Source organism: Puma concolor, chromosome A1 (assembly GCF_028749965.1).
Source record: "Puma concolor isolate L17-30 chromosome A1, mPumCon1.1.hap2, whole genome shotgun sequence".
Classification (NCBI taxonomy): Eukaryota; Metazoa; Chordata; class Mammalia; order Carnivora; family Felidae; genus Puma; species Puma concolor.
Window position 1 is genome coordinate 60,884,836 of NC_141667.1, and position 21,707 is coordinate 60,906,542.

The 21,707-nt window shown below is 41.2% G+C and overlaps 1 protein-coding gene across 1 annotated transcript in view; it reads left to right on the forward strand.

The window, feature by feature from the left end:
- Positions 1-21,707, forward strand: part of DOCK2 (dedicator of cytokinesis 2) — a 418,455-nt gene that overhangs the window by 155,025 nt on the left and 241,723 nt on the right. The window contains exon 26 of the mRNA XM_086712812.1: positions 517-665. Within this exon, the coding sequence (XP_086568938.1) occupies positions 517-665 (149 nt within the window). The remainder of the gene's footprint in view (positions 1-516; positions 666-21,707) is intronic.

The window sequence follows — 21,707 nt, forward strand, 5'->3', positions numbered from 1 at the left end:
TGCATATGTGCACATACAGTTCTTTTACACACACATGTATGGAATAAAAGAACTGGGTTCCTCTGGGGAGCGGGTGTTGGGGGAGGGACTGGAATTGTGAATGATGTTCTAAGGAAACCTGAACCTAATCTTTAACACTTAAATTTTTTACAAGGAAAATATATTCATGAATTGTTTATTTAGTGAAAAATTATCAAAAAGAAAGAAAGAAAGAAAGAAAACTAAAGAAGGAGGATGCTCGGGGCGCCTGGGTGGCGCAGTCGGTTGAGCGTCCGACTTCAGCCAGGTCACGATCTCGCGGTCCGTGAGTTCGAGCCCCGCGTCAGGCTCTGGGCTGATGGCTCAGAGCCTGGAGCCTGTTTCCGATTCTGTGTCTCCCTCTCTCTCTGCCCCTCCCCCGTTCATGCTCTGTCTCTCTCTGTCCCCAAAAAAATAAATAAACGTTGAAAAAAAAAATTAAAAAAAAAAAAAAAAGAAGGAGGATGCTCAAATGCTTCTGAATGTCCTTCATTCCAGAATGCCGGGACATTCTGCTTCCTGTCATCACCAAAGAACTGAAGGAGCTGCTGGAGCAGAGGGATGAGATGCAACACCAGGTCCAGGAGAAGAAGTACTGTGTCGAATTACTCAACAGCATTTTGGAGGTCCTCAGCTGTCAGGATGCGGTGAGTCCTCATGATGATGTAGACGTCCTGGACTCAGACTAACGCTGAGCTGATTAAGCTCTGAAATATTGATGCTGATGAATAGCAGTTGAAGTCTAAAGATAAAAGTCAATGGCTTGCTCAGCGGGCCTACTTTTCCAGTGACTAACCCCCATGGCTGTGAAAGATGGCTTGGGGACTGGAGTTAAACATGTAGCATTATGTCACCATATTTCTTGTTGGACAGGCTTTCTTGGGATGTAGGTATGGATGTATTGCAGACTTTTTGGGTGACTTGTCCATTTACTAAAACTGTTGTCTGCAGAGGGAGGAGGGGAGTTTCCTAGGCCTGCACAGTCAAGAAAACCCTCATCAGTTTTCTTAGCTGATTTACATTGGTTTTGTTTCCTTAGTTATCTCCTGCAATGGTGAAATGGTTAAGGCTCTTTCTGGATGAACAGAGTGCTCAGGATGAGGAGTAGGATGGTGATTGGGGGGTGGCTATGGCAGTGAAGCCAAGGTGTATTTGGTAGACATCCTTCAGAGATTAGTCAGGGATGGCACCAAAAGGAAAGTTTCAGGGGAGTAAGTAGAGGGCCTCCAAAGGGCAGAGTCTGCAGAAGAGGGGTTGGTGGTAACAGTAAAGATGGGGAGACAAACTAGAATTGTTAAGATTTGGAAGAAAGGGAAGGCTCTTGATTTAACTCATGTTCATTTGGCAGCCTCACCTTGTCTTTATGTAATGTCCAAGAGGTCTATTTTCCTAGATGGGCTGGTTTCAGAAGACTGGGTAGACTTAAACAACTGAGTATTTTCTAAGTATTGGGGTGAGCATTCCCTCCCACCCCTTCTCCTCCCTAGAAAATTCTGAGAGAAGTCATTTCTAGATGAACTGTATCTATGATTGACTATAATTAGAAAACACAGCAAAACATTATTCCTTTACTGCTTATATCCCATAGTCAACCATTATTATCAACTTCTCTATGTCTGTTGTCCTTTCCATGTTTGCCATCCTAATTAAGCTTCTTATCTCATTACCAGATAAATACAGTAGCTTGATTCATTTATTCATTTGTAAATATATATGATACACCAGCTGTGTGCCAGTCATTGAGGACATACAAGCCTGGTCTCTTTCCTTAAGAAAATCTATGAATATATGTAAGAATATGTAAATAAACAATTGCAAAGTAATATAATAACCAAATCTGGATTTACACAGTACTGGAGTTATAAAAACTTTGAGTGTGTTTGTGTGTGTGTGTGTGTGTTTGTGTGTGTTTGTGTGTGTGTGTGTGTGTGTGTGTGTGTGTGTGTGTGTGTGTGAGTCTATGTGTAAGCATTTTTGTCAAGGAATTCTTCACAAAGGAACTGAAGTTGGGTGTTCAAGGATAAATAATTAATGGTCACAGTTGCTACTTAACTTGCTATTTTCTAGGCACTGTGCTAAATGCTATTTCTGTTTTCTTTCTGCTCACCCTTGATAGGTGCTAAGGATTATTATTCTCATTTGACAGATGAAAAACCTGAAATTCATGGACTTAACTTTCAAGGCCAGACAGCAAATAAATGACAGGGTCATTAAAACCCAGGTCAGTCAGACTCCAAAGTCTGAATTATCATGTGCATTGGAGATACAAGAGCATGGTCTTTTCTCTCTCATTTTCTTCCTGCTTGGGGAGAGGGAGAATGATACCCAAGTGCTTTTCTCTCTCATTTCACCCTTTTGCTTGGGGAGAGGGAGAATGATACCCAAGTTCTTGGATCATCAGGATTCACTTTGTGATGCTGTCATGATGATGGTGGTGTTTTTATAAGTACATTCACCAACCAGCTGTTGAACTGGTTCCAGTCTTTGCCATTTGATCTTTAAAAAAAAATTAAGGGAGAATTTGGTCTTACTCTCACTTGCAGTGTAGGAACATGAGAGTTGACTCATCATTTCTCTAGAACATCCTAAAGATATTGCTTCTTCCTGTTGAAAAGAATTTATAATATTTCTTACAGTTTAGTAATCCTCACATCCCTTTTCATGGGGGAAAACAGCCTAGCTTGTTGAGATATGCCAGTGGACCCCCATGTAAGGAATACACTTATAATGGGTTGACCATTTCCCTGGTTTGGGTAGAAGGATGGCCCCAGTTCATGTTTCATTTGTGAAGCAGAGGTGCTCAGGCTCTGCCCATCCAGTGGGAGTGGCCTCCTAGAGTTCTGTTCTGATGGGTTGTCATCATTTTGCACACTGGGTAACATCAGGCACTGGTGAGAAGAGGCTGCTATCTCACACACTCTGGGTAGTGGGGGCTTCAAAGATGAGAAGTGAGTGGGAGGCTCTGAGCTCCCCTTGGAGGATTGCAGCATTTGGACTTGAGGTGTGTGGGAGGTGTGGTGTCACTCTACTGCCTCTGAGTGCATTGCTTTTATAATGACTTCTGCCTATGGGGCCTAGCCCACCCCTTTCCCTGGGTGAGCAACTCTCTTTGCTGGATGACTTATTAAATACAGTTGTTACCATTGGGTTTGGTATGAGATTCTGATGCTCTACGTGAGCTTTGCAGCAAACCTCTTCAGCTCATGAACATGGAAACCTCTCTTCTCAAAAGGTTTTCCTTCCACCAAGGAGACTCATTTAGTTGCCATTATCCCTTTGAACTCAACTGACAATCAGAAGTCCCCATGTATCTAATCTAAATCTCTCTTATTCTGGTATGTAGCAGCTCTCCACTCTGGCTGCACATGTATATCATCAGAGGAGTTTTTTAAAGCAGCTACATCAAGGCTCTGGTCCCAGCCATTCTGACTGAATTGGCTTGGGATTGGCAGGGGCATCACAAGGGCAAGTTTACCAGGTGGTGATAAGAGGCAGCCAAGGCAGAGGACCACAGCTCTAGTTGCAGAAAGTTTTTAACTTTCTGACCTGGAGGAGCTGTTAAAACAGGTTTCTGATCCTTACATTTGGAGGATGGGACCTGATCATTTATTTTTCTGAGTTCCCAGGTGATGTGGATACTACTGGTCCAAGGACTATACTTTAAGAACCATCACTCTAATGTGACCTATTTTTTTCTTTATTTTCAATATTCACTGGAAATGGAAGAATGGTTGGGCTCATCCTCATTCCTTTACCTTCTCAATTAAAGAGCCCTTTCCAGTCTATAAAACCTAGCGTCTTCCAATATGGCATTTAATAAACCGTAAAATGGCAAAATCTTCAAGCACATTCATTTGTACTCATAAATTCATTTTCATGCGGTAGTGGGGAATGGCCGGTGCAAAGATCTGACTTTGATAATCCAGACTGTCGGGTGTGCTCTTTGGTTTCTACAGGCACTGACTTCTCAAAATTGGAAATTTGGAGGAAAAATAAAAAAGCCTCCTGGGGTAAATGTCTTGGATTTTTCTTCTGGTTGTTTGGTTCTTCTCTGCTGACAGTAGCATAGCCATCCCCTTTTACTGTTGCTTTGTTGGCCTGTCTCCCTTCCCAAGTATAGACTATATCTACCTGCGGGAACCATTGCTCAGGGGTAGAACCATGCGTGGAAATCTAGAAATTATAGTGCAGGATGCCAAGCTTCCTTTTGGGGGGCATTGTGTGTTTGGGGGATGGGAGAGGATGCTTGTCTTCAATTGATTGTCATCGTTTGGGTAATTACAGCCCAGCACAGCAGGCCTGGCATAAGGAAGCTCTGCTTTCCTGTTATTACCTTATTCAGTGTAACCCTGGGTGGCATATGACTCAGGGGATGATGTCTGCCTTAGCCTGGGTATGGATTTTTTTTTTTTTTTTTTAATGATAGTGTTAAATTCCCTCCTCCAGCTTGCTTGAGTTGCACTTGGCATAGGAAAGGGACAGGCTCAGGTGAAGGATAAAGGCCTGACTTCTGCCTGTGTAGCTCCTCTTTCCCCCTTACTGAGCAAGGTTAGCCGTCAACTCCAGTTACTTTGAAAGGCTGTTTCACACTGGCTTTGCTCTGTGCCTTTCTGGCTGCTGAGTAACTCATAAGATTTAATTTTGCGCCAAACCCAGAGGGAGTGTTTTTCCCTCTCTTAAAACAGGCTTTTCGTTTTTATGTTTCACTCCTCTAACAGAAAGGAGAGTCATCATTTTGTACCCTGCTTAGCAATCATAAAGTATGTAAAGATGACTCTTAATTTTGAACAGGAGATGGTATTGGTTATACCTGCCTTGCCTCACGGAGGTAGAGAATGCGCAGAATCAGCTTTTTATTTATTTTTTAAAACTCTTTGAACCCATTGACTAAATCTTGGTGGGGGGCAGGGGTTAACCAAGGCACTCTATCGGTCATAGTCAGTGGGATTTCTGATATTTGTATTTATCAGCTTAGACACTGGTAGGGAAGGCTTTTGCTCATTCATTTTCTCTTGCCTGGAATGTCCTCAATTCCCATTCTTTCTATGCAAGTAAAGTCCTAATTACCTTTTAGGTTCAGCTCAGATAATATTTCCTTTCTGAAGTCTTCTCAGTTCCATGTCTTCATCACCCCCCCTCCCCCTCCCCCTCCACAAACCCCTAAACAGAATTCGGGGCTTCCTTCTCTGTGTCTTCCTAACCGCAGATTCAGACTGACATTATAGCACTAATTGCTTGGTGTTACACTTTCCTGTGTGTGTCCCCTGCCAGGCTTTGAGCTCAGGGAGCAAAGCTTCACACTTTCAGCCTCACCTCTTACCAATTCCACCTTTGTTCTCCATCCTCTTGCTCCGCTAAAACTCTTTCACTAACCTCTTCCCTGACCCCTCTCTTGTGGTCTAGGAGCAGCTTGTGCCCACTTTGTCGTGGCTTCTGTGTTGTCATCCTCTGCAGACTTCTGTGTCTGTAGGATCAGGAATGTTGTGAGGACAGAGACAAATCTTACAGCAACCCTCCCCTCATAATGCCTGGCTCACGAAGCTATCTGCTGTAGGAATAAATACATGAATGAATATTATTTGCCCAAATCAGTGGTGGAATTTGATTCCCCCCCCCCCCGCCCCCTCAGGTCTTCTGCTCTGAGAGCTATGAAGGTATTATCTTTTTTCATTTTGCATTCCTTGGATGTCAGGTGCAGGGCTTGAATTACCTACCCTCAGTTTATAACATGTTACCATCATTGGTATGTGCAAGGTCCTCCCTTGTTTGTGTTTTTGTTTGTGTGTGTGTGTGGGAGGGGGGGTTTCTTACCTTTTATCTCCATCTTTTTTTCCCCATTCCCCTATTTCCCCCACCTGCTATGACTGCTTTGTCTAATATATTGAATATGCACATGTGATGTGGGGTACACGTATTTTTAAACACACGTACACACACACACATGAATACTCACACTCATGCCTCTCCTGTGAAGGGGATCAGATATTGACACAAAAGGGAAATAGTATCAGCAGCTCTGTTAGGGTTCCGATGGGTGGAGAAGGGACTATGGTGGACGCAGGGAGCAGTCTAGGCTAGAGGGTGTTCTTGGTCCAGCCCTGCCTCTGACCTGCCATGTGGGAAAGAAGCAGACTCTGCAAGTCTGTACTTGGGTGTCTTTTTCTGAAGTGCACCCCCCAGGGCCACCCTAGTTCTGGGCTCTCTGATAATCCCAGGCAGCCTGCTTGATGCAGGGTTGAAGGGAGGCCACTGCTGCCTCTTTGAATTACCATTTAATTCCTAGGAATCAATACTGCCATGCAGAAGCAGCAGGGTTTTCTTCTAACCTATATGCTCCCTCATATTTCAAACAAAAGGCAGGGAGACAAGGCCTGCAAAAATTCTCTTGTCTGTGGTGCATCCCAAACAGAGAGCAGCTAATTAAGCCTCCAAATTAAAGCTGAAATAGATGAGAATCCTCTACCTTCTGCTATGTCCAAGGCCATTTTCTTTTTACCCCTTGCTCTTCCTCTGCTTCCTTGGTGTTAAATCTGCCCTTTCTAGGCTAGTAGAATAACATTATGATGTCATGGATGGTGACATATTAGACACTTTCTTTCCCAGCACACTTTAGCCTGCAAAGTGCTCTCTCATGTATTATAATTATTTGTTTCTGGCAACCACATGGGAAAGGTAGGTTTTATTATCCCCCTTTTACTGGTGAGGAAGCCAAGCCTCAGAGAGAGAGTAGGTAGCACTCCTAATGAGGTCAGAGAGTTAGCAAAAGGCAGAGCCTGGCAGGAATCCCTTCATCTCACTCTCAAGTCAACAAACCCTCACACATCACATTGCCTTTTGCCTTTTCACATGTACACTTTACTATTTAAGAACACTTTCTCCAGCTTCATTTCCCTGTGGAGGTAAGAGCATAGACTTTGGAGTCAGGCTACATTCATGTATCCATCCCACAAATACTTCTAGAGGTGTTATCCTGTGCAGTGTTCTATATGCTGAGGCTATAGTGATAAGCAGAGCTGGGGATACATTCTGATCTGCATCTTATTAGCTTGGGAATCTTGAGAAGTCATATACTCTGTCTGTAAAATGGGGATGCTATTTCCCCATGTGCCAGGATTACAGTGAACAAGAACATCTGTGAAACCACCCCAGCACTGTACCTGGCATATAATCCATACTCAGTACAGGTGACTTTTCTTCTTGCCTCTCTGTTCCCCTTCCCTCCTATGCTCCTCCCATTGTTCTAAGCCTATAATTCTTTTAAGAAGAGTAAAGGGTCAAGTGGCCTCCTGGGAGAATGGGAAATAGGTACTGAGCCTGGGAAGGACTCTGCACCCTATTAGCACCGAAAGTAGATCTTGAACCAGGCCTGGTGGCAGCCAGATGCTTTGAAGCCCTCACAGCCTCCACAGCAGGCTTGCCAAAAGGCCACAGATGCTGCTGCTGGAGCCAAGCCACTCCCTGCAGGGAATCTGGACTTCATATGGGTTCCTGGAGGGTCTGGAGAAAAGTGTCGTCCTCCCTTTTCAGGGGCTCCTTTGGGGTGTTCCTGAATTTAGTTCATGATAACTACTGTATGAGGTGGTGTGCTGGAGCTGGCTCACACCACTCAAGGGAACCAAGTGTTAAATTTTTAGGAATTTTATGAGTTATTTGTTAAATAATTGCCATTATTAAAAATTTATATAGGTATCTATAATTAAATAAGCCATATTAAAATCAAATGTGATAAATAGATATTCAAAACACATCCCTTCCTAATTATCTTACTACACTTTATTCTTATTTGTGTGCGTGAGGTTATTTGAATCTATTGTGTCTGCAATAGGAATGCTGTTTAACGCTCTTCTGCGGCTGCCCATCTCTTCTCTAACTCTGTTCAGTGATGTCATGTGGGTGGCTTGAAATCAATCATGAAAGGAGTCCTCATACCACAGAACTGGCAAACACCATATATCCAGGCCTCTGTTTTTGTCTTCCTGGAGAGCCAGTCGATAAACTTTTACCAGCACACCATTGCCGAGACCCAATGGAATTGCCAAAAACAATAAAAACCCCAAAGCACAGGGAAGCTGCTGCCATGCTTTTCTTCTCCCTAACAGGCTTGGTTCTACTGTCTACAAGTTCTCACGGTCAAAGAGAGGATATGCCAGGGATGTAGCAATTTTAAGACAAACTAAACACTCAACCTAGAGCAGAGATATAGAAATATGTTCCATTTCCCATGGTGATTCTTATTTATTGGCAATGGTTTCTTCTCTAGTAGTATTGAGTGTTTACATAGGCCAGTGAGAAAGAGAGCCCCAATTCCTGCATAGGTGAGGGGTGGGGATGATGAGTTGGGTGCCAGAGGCTTGCTGTACCTAAACTGGGTGTCCAACCCCACAAAGCTGTGGGAAAGGTACATTTGACAGGAGAGTGCTGTCTTTTACCTCAGCAGGTTTTGGTCCTTGGACCTTAAATAGGGTTTATAGATCATTAAAATTCACTTTTGATTAGGCAAACACCACAATAATCTTATTACAAGGAAGAACCACCAATGGGGACTAAAGATGATGGGCAAAAGTGTGATGAGAAACAAGGTCGTTGCATAATCTCAAAGTATTTTTCCCAAAGAATCCACTTTTTAATGACACAAGGAAAGCTAGTACCTTTCCAGTGGAGAAACCTGGCAGCCACCACCTTAACCAGTGATGAAAGGAGCATCACCAGGAAAGATACGTATCAGCATCATTCGCCTTCTGATAAGATGCACTGAGAAGGACAACATCACTTTGGTGGGGAATCTTGCCAAAAATGCACAACCTCAATCTAATAATGAGAAAATGCTCAACAAGCCCCAGCTGAGGGGTATTCTAAACGATGACAGACTAGGACCCTTCAGAAGTTAAGGTCATGAAAGATGAAACACTGTCACAGATTGGAGGGGACTTAACGAAACATGACAGCTGAATTCAATGTGGGATCCTGAAATGGATCATGAACCAAAAAATGGATGTTAGAAGGAATGCTGGAAAAATTAGAATAAAGTCTATAGTTTAGTTAATGATGTTGTACCAATGTGAATTTTCTGGTTTGGTAATTGTGCTCTGGTTATGTTAACATTAAGATTTTAACATTAAGGGAAGCTGTATGAAGGATACATAGGAACTTCTGTACCATTTTTGCAACTTGTCCATGAAGCTAACAATATTTCAGAAAAATTTAAAAGCTTATCTTTGAAGTATTTGAGGAATGATTGCTCACTTGCAAAGAATGCATTTTGAGGATGAACAGTTCCCCAAAGCATGCCTAGTCCAATGTGAAGGGATTCTGTTAGATAAGGGCTTTTCTCTGCTTTATCAGAGACAATAGCAAAATCTGCCAACAGATGATTGGCCTTACTGGAGGATTCCACCCTGTGAAGTGCTCCAGCCTATCTGGAGGCAAAATGTAACTTCCCACTGAATGAGCAATTGATTAAACCAATGTTAGCATGCACTAACCCAGGACTAGGCTCTGGGGACTGGGTATGTGGAAGAGCATAAAATCCTGTCCTGGGCTCAAGGACTTTGCAGGCTATAGCATTTCACTTGGGCTATTTGACAACACTGTCCATTCGATGTTTCCTCGGCCAACATGTGGGACTTGAATGTCACTTGATCTTTGCTTGGTAGGCTTGGAAAGTGAGTAGTTTGGCATAACTTACCAGATGGTCCTTGTGTCGTTTATTCTCAGAGAATCCACCTGGAAAATTAGAAGACAGCTTTTGTTGATGGTTGACTAAAATTCTCTCCAATAAAATTAATAATCCAACACGTTTTGTTCCATCAATACCAACTAGAAATACTTCTTGAGATGTTCTTTAATATTCCTTTATCTGCCATGACCAAAGTTTAAAGGAGTTTGCCTACAGCCAAATCCACAATGGCCTCTCCGTATTTGCTCTCTCTGTTCTGTCCCTCACCCACCTGGACTACCCCTCAGGGACAGAAAAGGGTAAGGCAAATGAAGTACTTGCTTGGGATGATGGCAAAGTGTAAGAGGGCAGCAAAATTCAGTAATCAAGAAAAAATAATATATCAATGCAGTATTTAAAAAAATACATTTTGATATTTTGTTCATTATGGATTTTTCAAAAATTTTTAATGTTTATTTTTGAGAGAGAGAGAGAGAGAGAAAGTGCAAGTGGGGGAGGGGCAGAGAGAGAGACCCACACAGAATCCGAAGCAGGCTCCAGACCAGCAGGCTCCAGACCCCGAGCTGTCAGCACAGAGCCCTACGCAGGGCTTGAACTCATGAACCATGAGATCATGACCTGAGCCAAAGTCAGACACTTAACCAACTGAGCCACCCAGGCGCTCCTGTTCATTATGGATTTTTTTGCACTAATTCTTATTTCTAAAAATATGACATTAAACTTGATTTGTATCTGTTACTGAGTTTTTTGATGCCCCTTAAATTTTGCCTCCTGGGCAAGTGCCCTAGTTGCCTTACTCTGTCATCCAGTCTTGGCTCCATGTAGTGCCTTTCATTGACACTGAGTGCCTTCAATATAACAAAGCTGGGCTCTGACCCATGAATGATCAAGCGTGACAGCTTGCAGGAGTGGAGAAGTTACCTCTCTGTTCACCATGAAAGACTGTGGAGGGGCTCTGGAAGATTTCTGTCTGCAGGGAACCTTTGCATAAAAGCACATGTTGCAAGGAACAGCCATTTACATGAAACCTTTGCTGGGCCAGCCACTTGCTTTCCAAAAAGCATTTCTTGCATAATGTCTGAATTAAATCTCCCCTTCACAGTTGGGAGGCATGAGTTAAAAGCCTGCTTGGCAGCAGAAAAATATAGCAATGTTTGGTCCAGGTTACAGTTACTGAGGGAACCATAACTTTGATTTGTTCAACTGGTGTAAATGTAAATCCTTAAGTGAAATGTGTTAAGCAAGGAAGGAATTGCTCTGTGTTTGAAGATGCTTTTGATCCACAGCGCTCTCTATAGCGCCCCAACTGTCATATACAATCTGGGGGCAGCAGCTGGCAATAGGACAGGAAAAGTTTTCAGAAAACAATCGAAGAGTTCTAGAATGGACATATTCTCAGGAAGTTTCAGGCAACATTGGTCTTAGAGATAAAGGTCATTGATTTAGCAGCTCAGATTAGAAAATAAAATGTTTAATTTCAGCACAGTTTCTCCAAGCAACACAGCATACTGAAGCTATCTTTGACTCTCCATCTATTACCTTTTCTTCTACCTGGAATCCAAACTCAGCTTAGCTTTTCTGTCCTGCAACTCCATTTCCTACTGTCTTCAGCCAACATTCTGCATTCTAGTGAGACCAGTCTCTGGGGCTCCCCCCAGGCCTTCATGCTCTGTCTTCTTTGTCCTTTACCCCTTTCCTCCGTCTGGAATGTACTCTTTCTCTTCTTTTCGCCGTCCAGTTGTCCACTTGGTGATTCACAGCCTGAATCTAGTCCACACATATATTTTGTCTGGCTCACCAACTTATTTAGTAAAAGCCGCAGTGCCATCACTTCCTGTCGTGCTTCTAGATGATAGGTTTCTCGTGTCTGTGTTATCTGCCTCACCCTGTGAGCATCTGAATTGTGATTTCTGAGAGCCAAACCTTACCCTTCCTAATAAACCTGACGAAATTGCCTCTTCCATTAAGAAATCATCACAGGTGAGGGGCATTCGGTTAAGTGACCGACTCTTGATTTTGGCTCAGGTCATCATCTCACAGTTCATGGGATCAAGACCTATGTCATGTTCTGTGCTGAAAGTGTGGAGCCTGCTTGAGATTCTCTCTCTCTCTCTCTCTCTCTCTCTCTCTCTCTCTCCTTCCCTCCCTCCCTCTCTCTCTCTCAAAATAAATAAATAATCTAAAAAAAGAAAAAAGAAAAAAATCATCACAGATTCTTTTGCCCTGTCTTACTTTCCCTGCTGCATTCTGACAGCTTTTGGCTTTACTATCACATTTAGCCCTTAATTATGTGCAGTTTTACATTTGTTCTTATCATGTTATGCTTGTCTGGCTTATGTTGAAAGAGGACTAGCACTTTTTAAAAATTATTTTCTCTTTTCAACTAATGCATTGTCTTTCTATTTCACAGCTCACTAAATATTAACTGAGGACCCATTATTTGCCAGGTACCCTTCTAGGCATTGGGAACACAAAAGTGATTAAGACAAAATGCTCTTTCATTCAGAACTACCTGTAAGACCTAATTCCCCAATACTCCCAACATTAGTCTCAATGGTCTATTCATTATTTCAGAACCCATCTTATCTTATGCCTTTCTCCACGATGAACCTCCTCCCACTGCCATGATGAATTCTCCCCAAATATCCAAATTGTAGCTGTCTTTTGAAGCCGGGCTTAACTTCCCTGATCTCTGATTCACCTAACCATTCCACAGTCATATGTCCACCCCAGTCTCTCGAAATTTTGACACAACCTATTACTTCCTGGAATTACTCCTATGTAGATATAGGATATCCTATATCTGGTTCACAGGCTCTCTAAGGATAGGGCTGACCCAGTCTTATATTTCTTCTATATTTCTGCACTTTCTGGGCACAGTGCCGAATTCCAAGCAGATACTCAATAATTAATCTTTGTGGTTTGATTGATCCTCCCATCCCAGTTGCTCTACTTTCTAGAAATACATGCTGATGCTAATTTTATGTTTGATAGTCAGCAGAAGCTAATGAGAAAGGTAAATCTGCTGCTGATGCATTAAAACAATATATAAAAAGCAGGTACCAAGTTTGACTATGGTTGTGCTCCCAGCTTTGAGCATTGTTGTGCTCCTGAATCAGTTTAGAATTCAGCACACATTTTCCCACAGAAATGATGCAGAAGAGTAATGGTGGTCAAATTCCCAGGCCAGCCTGTGTAAGCATGTTTAACCTATAGTGTAATTGAATTTGGGGACAAAGAGTAGAGGCTCACATTTACATGTCCTCATTGTCTGAATATTTTACAAACATTGTAAGTGCTTTCCCTTACCTGACACTCACCACACTTTGCTCACCTTTAAGTGGTCTGTTTTCTCATCTAGACAACAAGCCCCTTGGATGCCACGATTGTATCTATCTTGTTCACTGCCATATCCTACACAGCACCTGGCACAGATTGGGCAGTCAGAACATATCTGATGATTTTCATTGAGTTAAATTCTAGTTGAAAGTTACGGGGACATGCAGATGTGGATTCAGCCTCCCAAGTTCACTGCTAGCTAAGTGTGTGCTCTTGGAGAAGTTCCATGGCCTCTCTGAGCATTAGTTTACTGGTTCCTAATATTTTGTTAGTCGTGACTACCATGTTGATACCTAGTCTATGTTTCTTCTTTCATTTTGCCACAGTGTAATCCCTCAAAAAAAAGTTTTGATTAATTGATTAATCATGTCTCCTTTTTGTGCCGTATTGGTTGAGGTGGTGGTAACAGGAAAGGTGATATTTGGTATTAAAGCCTTTCAGCAGCTTTTGAGAACACGTGAGCTCTATTTCCAGTTCTAGTCCTGACAGTCTGTGATCTGAGGCAGATCGCTCAAATATATCTATGAAAGAGTGCTGATAGATTTCAGTTATTTTCAAGCTTTTCTACCTAAGTATCTCTAACTTCAGGCCAGTGAATATAAACTCTCAGTGTTCTGGGGGTGGAACCCAAAGGTGGAATTTACTTTAATTCAACCTTGTGTTTTATCTTAATTATTTGTGTGTACTTTGTATTCTAATTCATGATAGATCCATGTTTTAAAAATATTACTGTTACGCCTGAGTCACACATCCATGAATGCCTGTTTTAAGCCAAACACTGTCAAGCAACGTATATACAGATGTCAATATTTACCACAATGCTGTGAGTTAGCTGTTATCGTGCCCATGTTACTGATGAACAAACTGAGGCTTACAGGAGTTTAAGTAAATAGACTTAGGCTACCTAGCAAGTTATTGGCAGAACCAGAATTCAATCTGTCTGTGTCTAAATCTTTCCCCTATACCACCTCAGAGGGTAAGTACAAACAGAGCCTTCCCTTTGGCCAAAAAGTATGATAATAAAAATGTTTATGCCATGTTAAGTGGAAAAAGCAGGCAACAAATTGTCTACATGCTGCATAGAGTTTCATGAAAAAGACTTGAAGGCATTATAGAACAATAAGTTAGATATGTTTCAGGGCTGGGCTTGTGGGTATATGATGTCATTTTTGTTTTTGATAATGTTTGTGCAATAAATAGTGAATTTTTTAAAACTCCACATAATTTAGAGGTGTAATCTTAGGATATAAAAGAGTTAGTTGATTTTGTTAGACATTATAATTTATCATACACATTTTTGTGAGGTATCAGAAATGTATAAATGGAGACAAGACTGGTATTGTTTATGTCTTCCTCTGGCTTGACTGTCACTGTGGCTGTGGGTAGGTAATAAAGGGCAGATATGCTTCAAAGAAACTCATGGAGAGGTGCTAGAAATATGATAAGTAGAGTCTGAAAGCAACCACTGTGAAAAGTGGAATATTTTTTCTTCTGTGAATAGAACCAGTCTTTAGGGAGCAGAGGGAATGCTTTCATATCTAGGGGCAAGAAATGACACAATTCAGGGAAGGTTGGAAAGGAATAGTTATAATCTTCCAGAATACCCTCAGAAGACTAATTATTTATCCACTTGAAACTTACTCTGAAAGACAAGTTATAACACCACATCTTGGTTATAGGGTAAACAGTGAAAGAAGAAAAGAAAGAGTGCATGTAAGAAAAAGAAAGCATCTTTGCTTTGAGAAGAGATAACTTAGCACATCTATTATTTTGCACTAAACTCTGAATTGATAAGATACAAAATAAATTTAGGAGTATCATTTTCCCATATATTTATCCTTCCATCCATCTGTCCAATCATCCATCCATCCATTGACACATTCACTTCACATATTTATACATGTACTTGGTGCTATGTCAAGTGGATGCTACACTAGGACACTCAAAATTGATAGATGTGGTACCTTAGTTCAAAGAAATATTGAGTAAGGTTTTGTGAGAACTCAAAAAAAACAACCAACCCTACCTAGGGTGAGGTAGGGGTTGAGAGAGGTCGAGTGGGAAAAGGCTTCCTGAAGATGATTATTGAACTGTTTTTTTTTTTTTTTTATTTGAGTAGGAGATTGGCAGGTGACCAGGGGGAGAAGGGGATCTCAAACACAGGTAAAAACCCATCTGATTGCTCTCTGTGGGAAGGATGAGCTGGCTGCAGATGATTAGGATAGCTGGGTTAGTGCCTGAAAGAAATAAAACCTCACCAGACTCAAAGGGCTGAACTTCCTCAAGGAGTGGCCTGCAGTCCAAGGCTAAGATGTGGTAAACTCTGTTTTATGAAGACATTGTGATTATGGGAAGATCATAATCAGAATTCCAGGGAGCAGGTAAGAATGTATGCGAGCAGGGTGAGACTTGACACAGGCTGAGGGAAAGGGGTTGGAAGAATATATAAGGGTTAGTAATGTGTTGGTAGATTATACTCTTATTAGAGAAAAGCACTCTTATTATAAAGCCCTACTTATTATAGCAAAGAGCATATCAAGTGCAGATTTTACCTGGCTGGTTGTAATAGCACCTCCCTCAGGACATCATCCCAGATTCCCCTAGATTAGGTTTTTTATGTCTTTTCTGAGTTTACTCAGCACTTTGTGATAACACTGTTATGGCCTTTCCTCACTGTATGGCTCTTCCCTAGTAATACCCTGCCAATGGACTTATTTCTTAAAAGCAGGTACTAGGCTTTCTCTGTCCCCAAATCCCCAGAACTCAGGACACAGCACAGCACCTAGTAAGTCAGTGGTATTCAGTTCCACTTCATATCAGAATTATATGAAGAGCTTTCAAAAAAAAATAGAAATGCCTGGAGATTTAGAGTTAGTCTGGGGTAGAACCTGGGCATGAAAATATTTATATATTTAGAAAGTCCCTAGGTTATTCTAGAAATGCAGCCATAGTATCAACTACTAAAATAGATACTCAAAGTATGTTTCTGGAGATACTGAGTGATAATGACTGCTACCCTGGCTATTTCATTTTTGTAGGATAGGAGTTTGGGGTGGGGCAGCAACTCAATGTTTAGGCACTGCCCCAAAGTTCTAAATTCATCTCTAGACCTACGAACACTGAAAGCAGAATACTACTTCTAGATGTCACACGCTCATTGGAAAGAAACTCTTAATGTACTTCTAGGAATAAACACATAGATCTGTTTCAAGCTGAGTTGGTTATACTAACCACTTAGGCTGGGCTGTCACTGGCTGAGCATATAAAGGAGCTGAACATTCAGAAGAAAGGCTTTCCTGTTTGCAGCTGATCAGGGAAGGATCAGAGATATGGGTTATAAGTGGTGGTGCTGAGTATATTATGGAGACTGGGAAGTAAGGTGGGCATCTTCTTTTCATCTAGAAAAACCACCAGAAACCATAGATCAAATTGGAAAATTTATAATAAATCAGAAAATAAACTAGTTCTCCCCCTTCCAAATTTGTTGTGGGAAATAGGTTGGCCACAGAGAGATAGTGGTAGAAGAGGGAACATACAACCTAAACTTTCCAAAAAGAGTTGGGTGGGGATGATAGTAAATATCAGACACATGATAGGAGTGTAAAAATATATTGAAATCATCATTACAATTATGGAACAATAAAATAAATTGCAAATGATTTATCAAAATTAAAGCAAAGACACACACTGTGGTGGTCAAGGGAGACGGAGATATAGAGACAGAGAGAAGGATATAGAGAGAGCATGAGAGAGAGAGAGATTGAGACTTCATACTTCTCAAGAGGAGAAATGCCCTAGTTCTAGAAGGCAGTGTTTTATCAGCACCATGGAGAGATGCACAGCCTCTATTGCTTGTTCTGAGATGAGATTCTGGAGAGGGTTTTAATTATATCCAGTCTGAGCTAAAAAAACAGCACTGATGTCTGTGTAACTGCACACGTAGATCAGAGGATTCACATTTATTCCTCAGATTTATTGCTTTTTGCTGGTCAATTCTCTTACATTTTAAATTGGCCTACTTTCTCCATAATTTCCCGGCAAAGGAAAAGAGGTTGGACAGGAAGATTTTAAAGCCTCACATTGATGGTAATTTTTCTAAAGTTTCTGGTGTTATCAATTCCTAAGCAGTCAGTGAGAGTGGGCTCTGAGTTTTGGCTGAGGCATAGGATACTGGGGTGTTTCATGAGATCTGTCTCTGAACTTAGTTTTATGCCTACCTGAATTGGGAGGGATTTGTGGGGAGAGCTTCCATTTTACAAAAAAAAAAAAAAAGAGGACAATAGGATTTTGATTTGGGGAGGTCCTGGTGAGGAAACTAGATCACTCATCACAAAGTGAGCTGTCTGATGTCTATGTTCTTTCTCTGGAGGATGGCTGGGTGATTATGGGTATTTTCACTGTAGGAAGGAGGGTGGAAGATTGTGTATATTTTTTTTATTCCTCTTTTCTCCTGTCCAAGAACCCTTTAGTCATTGTGTGAGGTCAAGCTGTGTTATCAGTACAATTGAGGAAGTCCATGCCTGGAAGCTTCCAGAATCTCCATTCTGATTCCATCCCCTCATCTAAGAACCTCTCCTTGCATCTTGACAAATTACCTGACACTTCATGTGAGCTTTTCTAATTAATTAATTAAATTAAATTGATGTGGTGATTCCTTATTGTGTGCCAGGTATTTGTGCTAGGTGTTGAACCTAAAACAATAACCAGATTTAATCCCTATCCTCAAGGAATTCAGGGATGATGCACAACCTATAGTAGTGGATGCATTATGGCTCTTAACTCACAGGGGTTTGTATTCTAATGTTTTAAAGTTTTCAATCAGGGCTGCATTTTAACAGGAGAGAATTAGCCTTAAGTCAAAGAATGACATTATCTCCATGGAATTTCAAGTATCAATAAACAGTTGGAGATATATTGGGAATTCATTTGGGGTGGGGAAGAATCATGTTGATCTCCACAGGCAACTTCTCTGCCTGTGGCTGAAGCCATCCTGGCATCAGGGATGAAGTATGGTGATAAAGCAAAGGCATAAAGCAAAAGTAAACAAAGGAAAGAGAATAGAAACACTAGGCTGCCAATGGAGGGGATGGAGAGGAGGTCAGTATTGGAGGGAGGGAGAAAGCTCATCAGGCAGCCCTGGCATGGAGACACAGAAGCCACATTTTGAATGACTTTCTGGATAAATAATAGAAAATGTTGTCACCACCAAGCAGTTTTCACCCACCGGTTTTCACTGGATGCACGTTTTAAAATACATTGTCTCCCAAACAAGAAACATGTATTAAACGTTGTGATGTGTTGACTCATTATTTAAAAAAAAAAGAATAATATATAAGCACCATTCTGAATTTTCTGACCAGCAGAGTTAAACAGAGTATTGACCTGTAGTTCTCATGCAAACAAGAAATCTTGACATTGTAATTAATAAGCCCGTGTGGTGATACTGAAGATGAATGAGCGTACAATTTCTGTTAAATTTTTTTTGGAATATTACAAAAAGTTTACAAACTTCCATTTCTACAATGGAAATCTTAAAGGAGCCCATTGCTGTAGGGCCATTTGCACATGTATCTTGCTTGTTACATTTAGATGTTGTAAATAATACAAAATTTCTATAAATACCTGTGTACACAACACATAAGCCTAGCAACCAAGAAGACATGTATTCAAATCCACCTCCATCACTTGTAATTCTGTGACTTAGGACAAGTTACATTAACCTCTGAATTTCCTCATTTGTAATATAGGAAGAATTAGAATAGCAGTTTTCTAAGATTATTCAGTGAATTAAATGAGATGGTTCACGTAAAACAGTATTATTATGGTAAATGACATACATTAGGTGTTCAATAAATACTGAATGGTATTAACAATCAGAATGAATCTTATTTTATATCTTAAATTGGGGTAATACTTGTCCCAGGGTTTTCCCAAGACACACTGAAATTATAAATACAAAGCACACAGTCCATAGTCTGGCACACAGTAAGAATTCAACAATTGTTACTTGTGTTCTTTATCCACTTCTCCTTATACAATCTCATAGACTCCTCCCGTTTTGAAGAACTGAACACAAAAGTAGAGCATCTCCGTGGTACGTCTTCATAAGTCGGTCCAACCAGTCTCCATTCATCAGCGCTGAGATGTTAGACTTACAGACCTAAGAAGGCTTAATTTTTTTCACTCTAGGCTGCAGGTTGGAGGGTCCAGTGTATTTTAATAAAAGTTCCCACAAAGCAACTTACAGGATCTGAATAACAGCAACGTTTCTCTCTAAGCACAATGGGATTTTTTTGTTGTTGGACGTGATGGTTTTGTGCTTTTTCCTGGTTGCTTTAAGCAGATTTTTTCCCCCTACCTTCTAGAAAATGGAAGTTAAAAGCATTTGATAAATGGATAAAACATTTCATACTTGTGCCTTTTTAAAAGGGTTAATCCGTGTTACTTTGTAGCGCTCTTTTGTCAGCTCAGTAACACTGACAACTTCACTCCAACTTGTGAGCACCAGGATTCTATGGCAGCTTTGACATGGGGTGGAAGGTCTAGGGGATGGGGAGTGCCCTCGCGCCTCACCACAGGCCTGCCTGCACACTGTGGCCCCTGCTGTGTATCCACTCCATACCTGTGAATACGATTTCTTGGGTGTGTAGACTGACATTCATTCTTTTCCAGTTGGGAAAAATTTCTATATTCTTTATTATCATATATGATTATTATGAAAAATTATAACAAACCACAGGAAGTAAAATTATCCCTCTAACCTCACATCTCTCGTTCTTACCTCTGCTCTGGGGTACCATTATTTTTACAGACTTTTTGGACATAGAAAAATATTTTTTCACAAACATAAATGGGCTTATGAATGGTGCTCTGTAGTCTCTTTTTACTGAGTGTGTTAAAGATATCTGTCCAGGTCAAGGCATATCTACCTTCTCCTACTCTATTGCATGGATAAGCTGTCGTTTATATAATAGGATCCCAGACTTGGGGATGTTTATCTTGCTTGGTGCATTTGGATATTAAAAGCAATACAATATGCTATAAACAGCTGTGCACACAAATGTTTGTCTTATTGTTAACTTTGGACAAATTTGCAGAATGATTTATCATCTACAAAGTGCTGCTGCATCTATTCATTTCTGTGATCCTAAAACATGGAGGCGGTGGTAGTTATAAGCCTGGAATCCAAAGCACTCTCACCTCCCAGCACAACCACCATGCTTTGGAAAGAGCCCAGAATTAGACAGAATTGAGCTTGCATTCAGGCGTGTCCACTTAGGAGTGGATAATGTCTGGGCAAGTTTATAAACCTCTCGATCCTCGTATTTCATCTTGGACTTCAATGGGCCTTTAAAAAAAGTAAGATTATAGGTTTCAAATCTACATGCACAGTTCCTGGCATATGGTATGACCTCAAGACTGTTGGGTAATAGCAGTGTCAGGATGAGGACCCATATCTTCTTTTCTTCTTTATTATATCTTTCTGCCACCAACTCAAACTCCCCCCTTCTCAAGAAGGCTAACTTATGGTTCAGAGACACCTATGACCACATAAAGGTATTGCTTAAGTCCTACCTGGGAAATGGAAGTCACCCAGTGGGTAGGAGAGGCAGAGATGATGGGGAGTGACAAAGCCCCCTGCTAGACTTTGCTGACCCCCAGTTCCCCCTCCTCTGAATCCCTGGCAGCCTCTGTCACTTGCTCCCCACAATGTAGTGTTATACAGTTAAAGGCAAATCTTTCCGGACGGAAACTACTTCAAACAAGAAGAAAGAAGGCAGATAGCACTAAGCCTAGAACTCATGAGAAAATCACATTTTCTCCAGGGTGCCTGGGTGGCTCCGTTGGTTAAGCATCTGACTCTTGATTTCGGCCCAGGTCATGATCTCACAGTCATGGCATCAAGCCCTGCGTCAGGCTCTGTGCTATGTGTGGAACCTGGTTGGGATTCTTTCTCTCCCTCTGTCTCTCTCTCCTCTCTCTCTCTCTCTCTCTCTCTCTCTCTCTCTCTAAAAAGAAAAGAAAAGAAAGAAAAGAAAGAAGCAATTTCCAGGTTTAAGAAAAAAAGGAAAATCACATTGCCTCAAGGGGTCATAGAAAGAGGTGACTCTACTTTAGATGATACTGTTACTATCTTTTGAAAGTTAGGATATTTTCTTTCTAGCTAAGTGTTTGTGGTTCCTTTGAGATAAGAAAGAAGTTTAAAAGGCCTCTTACGTAGAAACGCAGAGCAGGGAAAAATAGTAGCAGCCATAGATTGTAGCTGTTTCTGTGGTCAGAAAATGCATTATTTTTTGGCTTAAAAAAAAAAAGGTCTTTGGATTTAACTCTGTAGTTGTGACCTTGAGATCTTTATCTTCCTACTAAAGAGATCTAAAGACAAAGCAGGTGGAGAAGCTGGGATTGTTCTTGGCATGAACGCAAAGACCAAGGCTGCTTGTGTGCCTGCTGGAGTGGAGGAAGCTGTTGGCCTGGACTTGCTCAGCAGAACTGGTTTTTCATTTTTGCTCTGATGACTTTACCTGCCACTGGTCACATGACCTACCCCACCCCCCACCTCCACCCCCCTTTCTCAGTGCTGAAGTTTTTCTTTCTGTAAACTTAGGGGTTGCACTGGAACTCTTTTCAAAACCTCAGCCATTTGCATTACACAATCACATTTTTTGTTATTTAA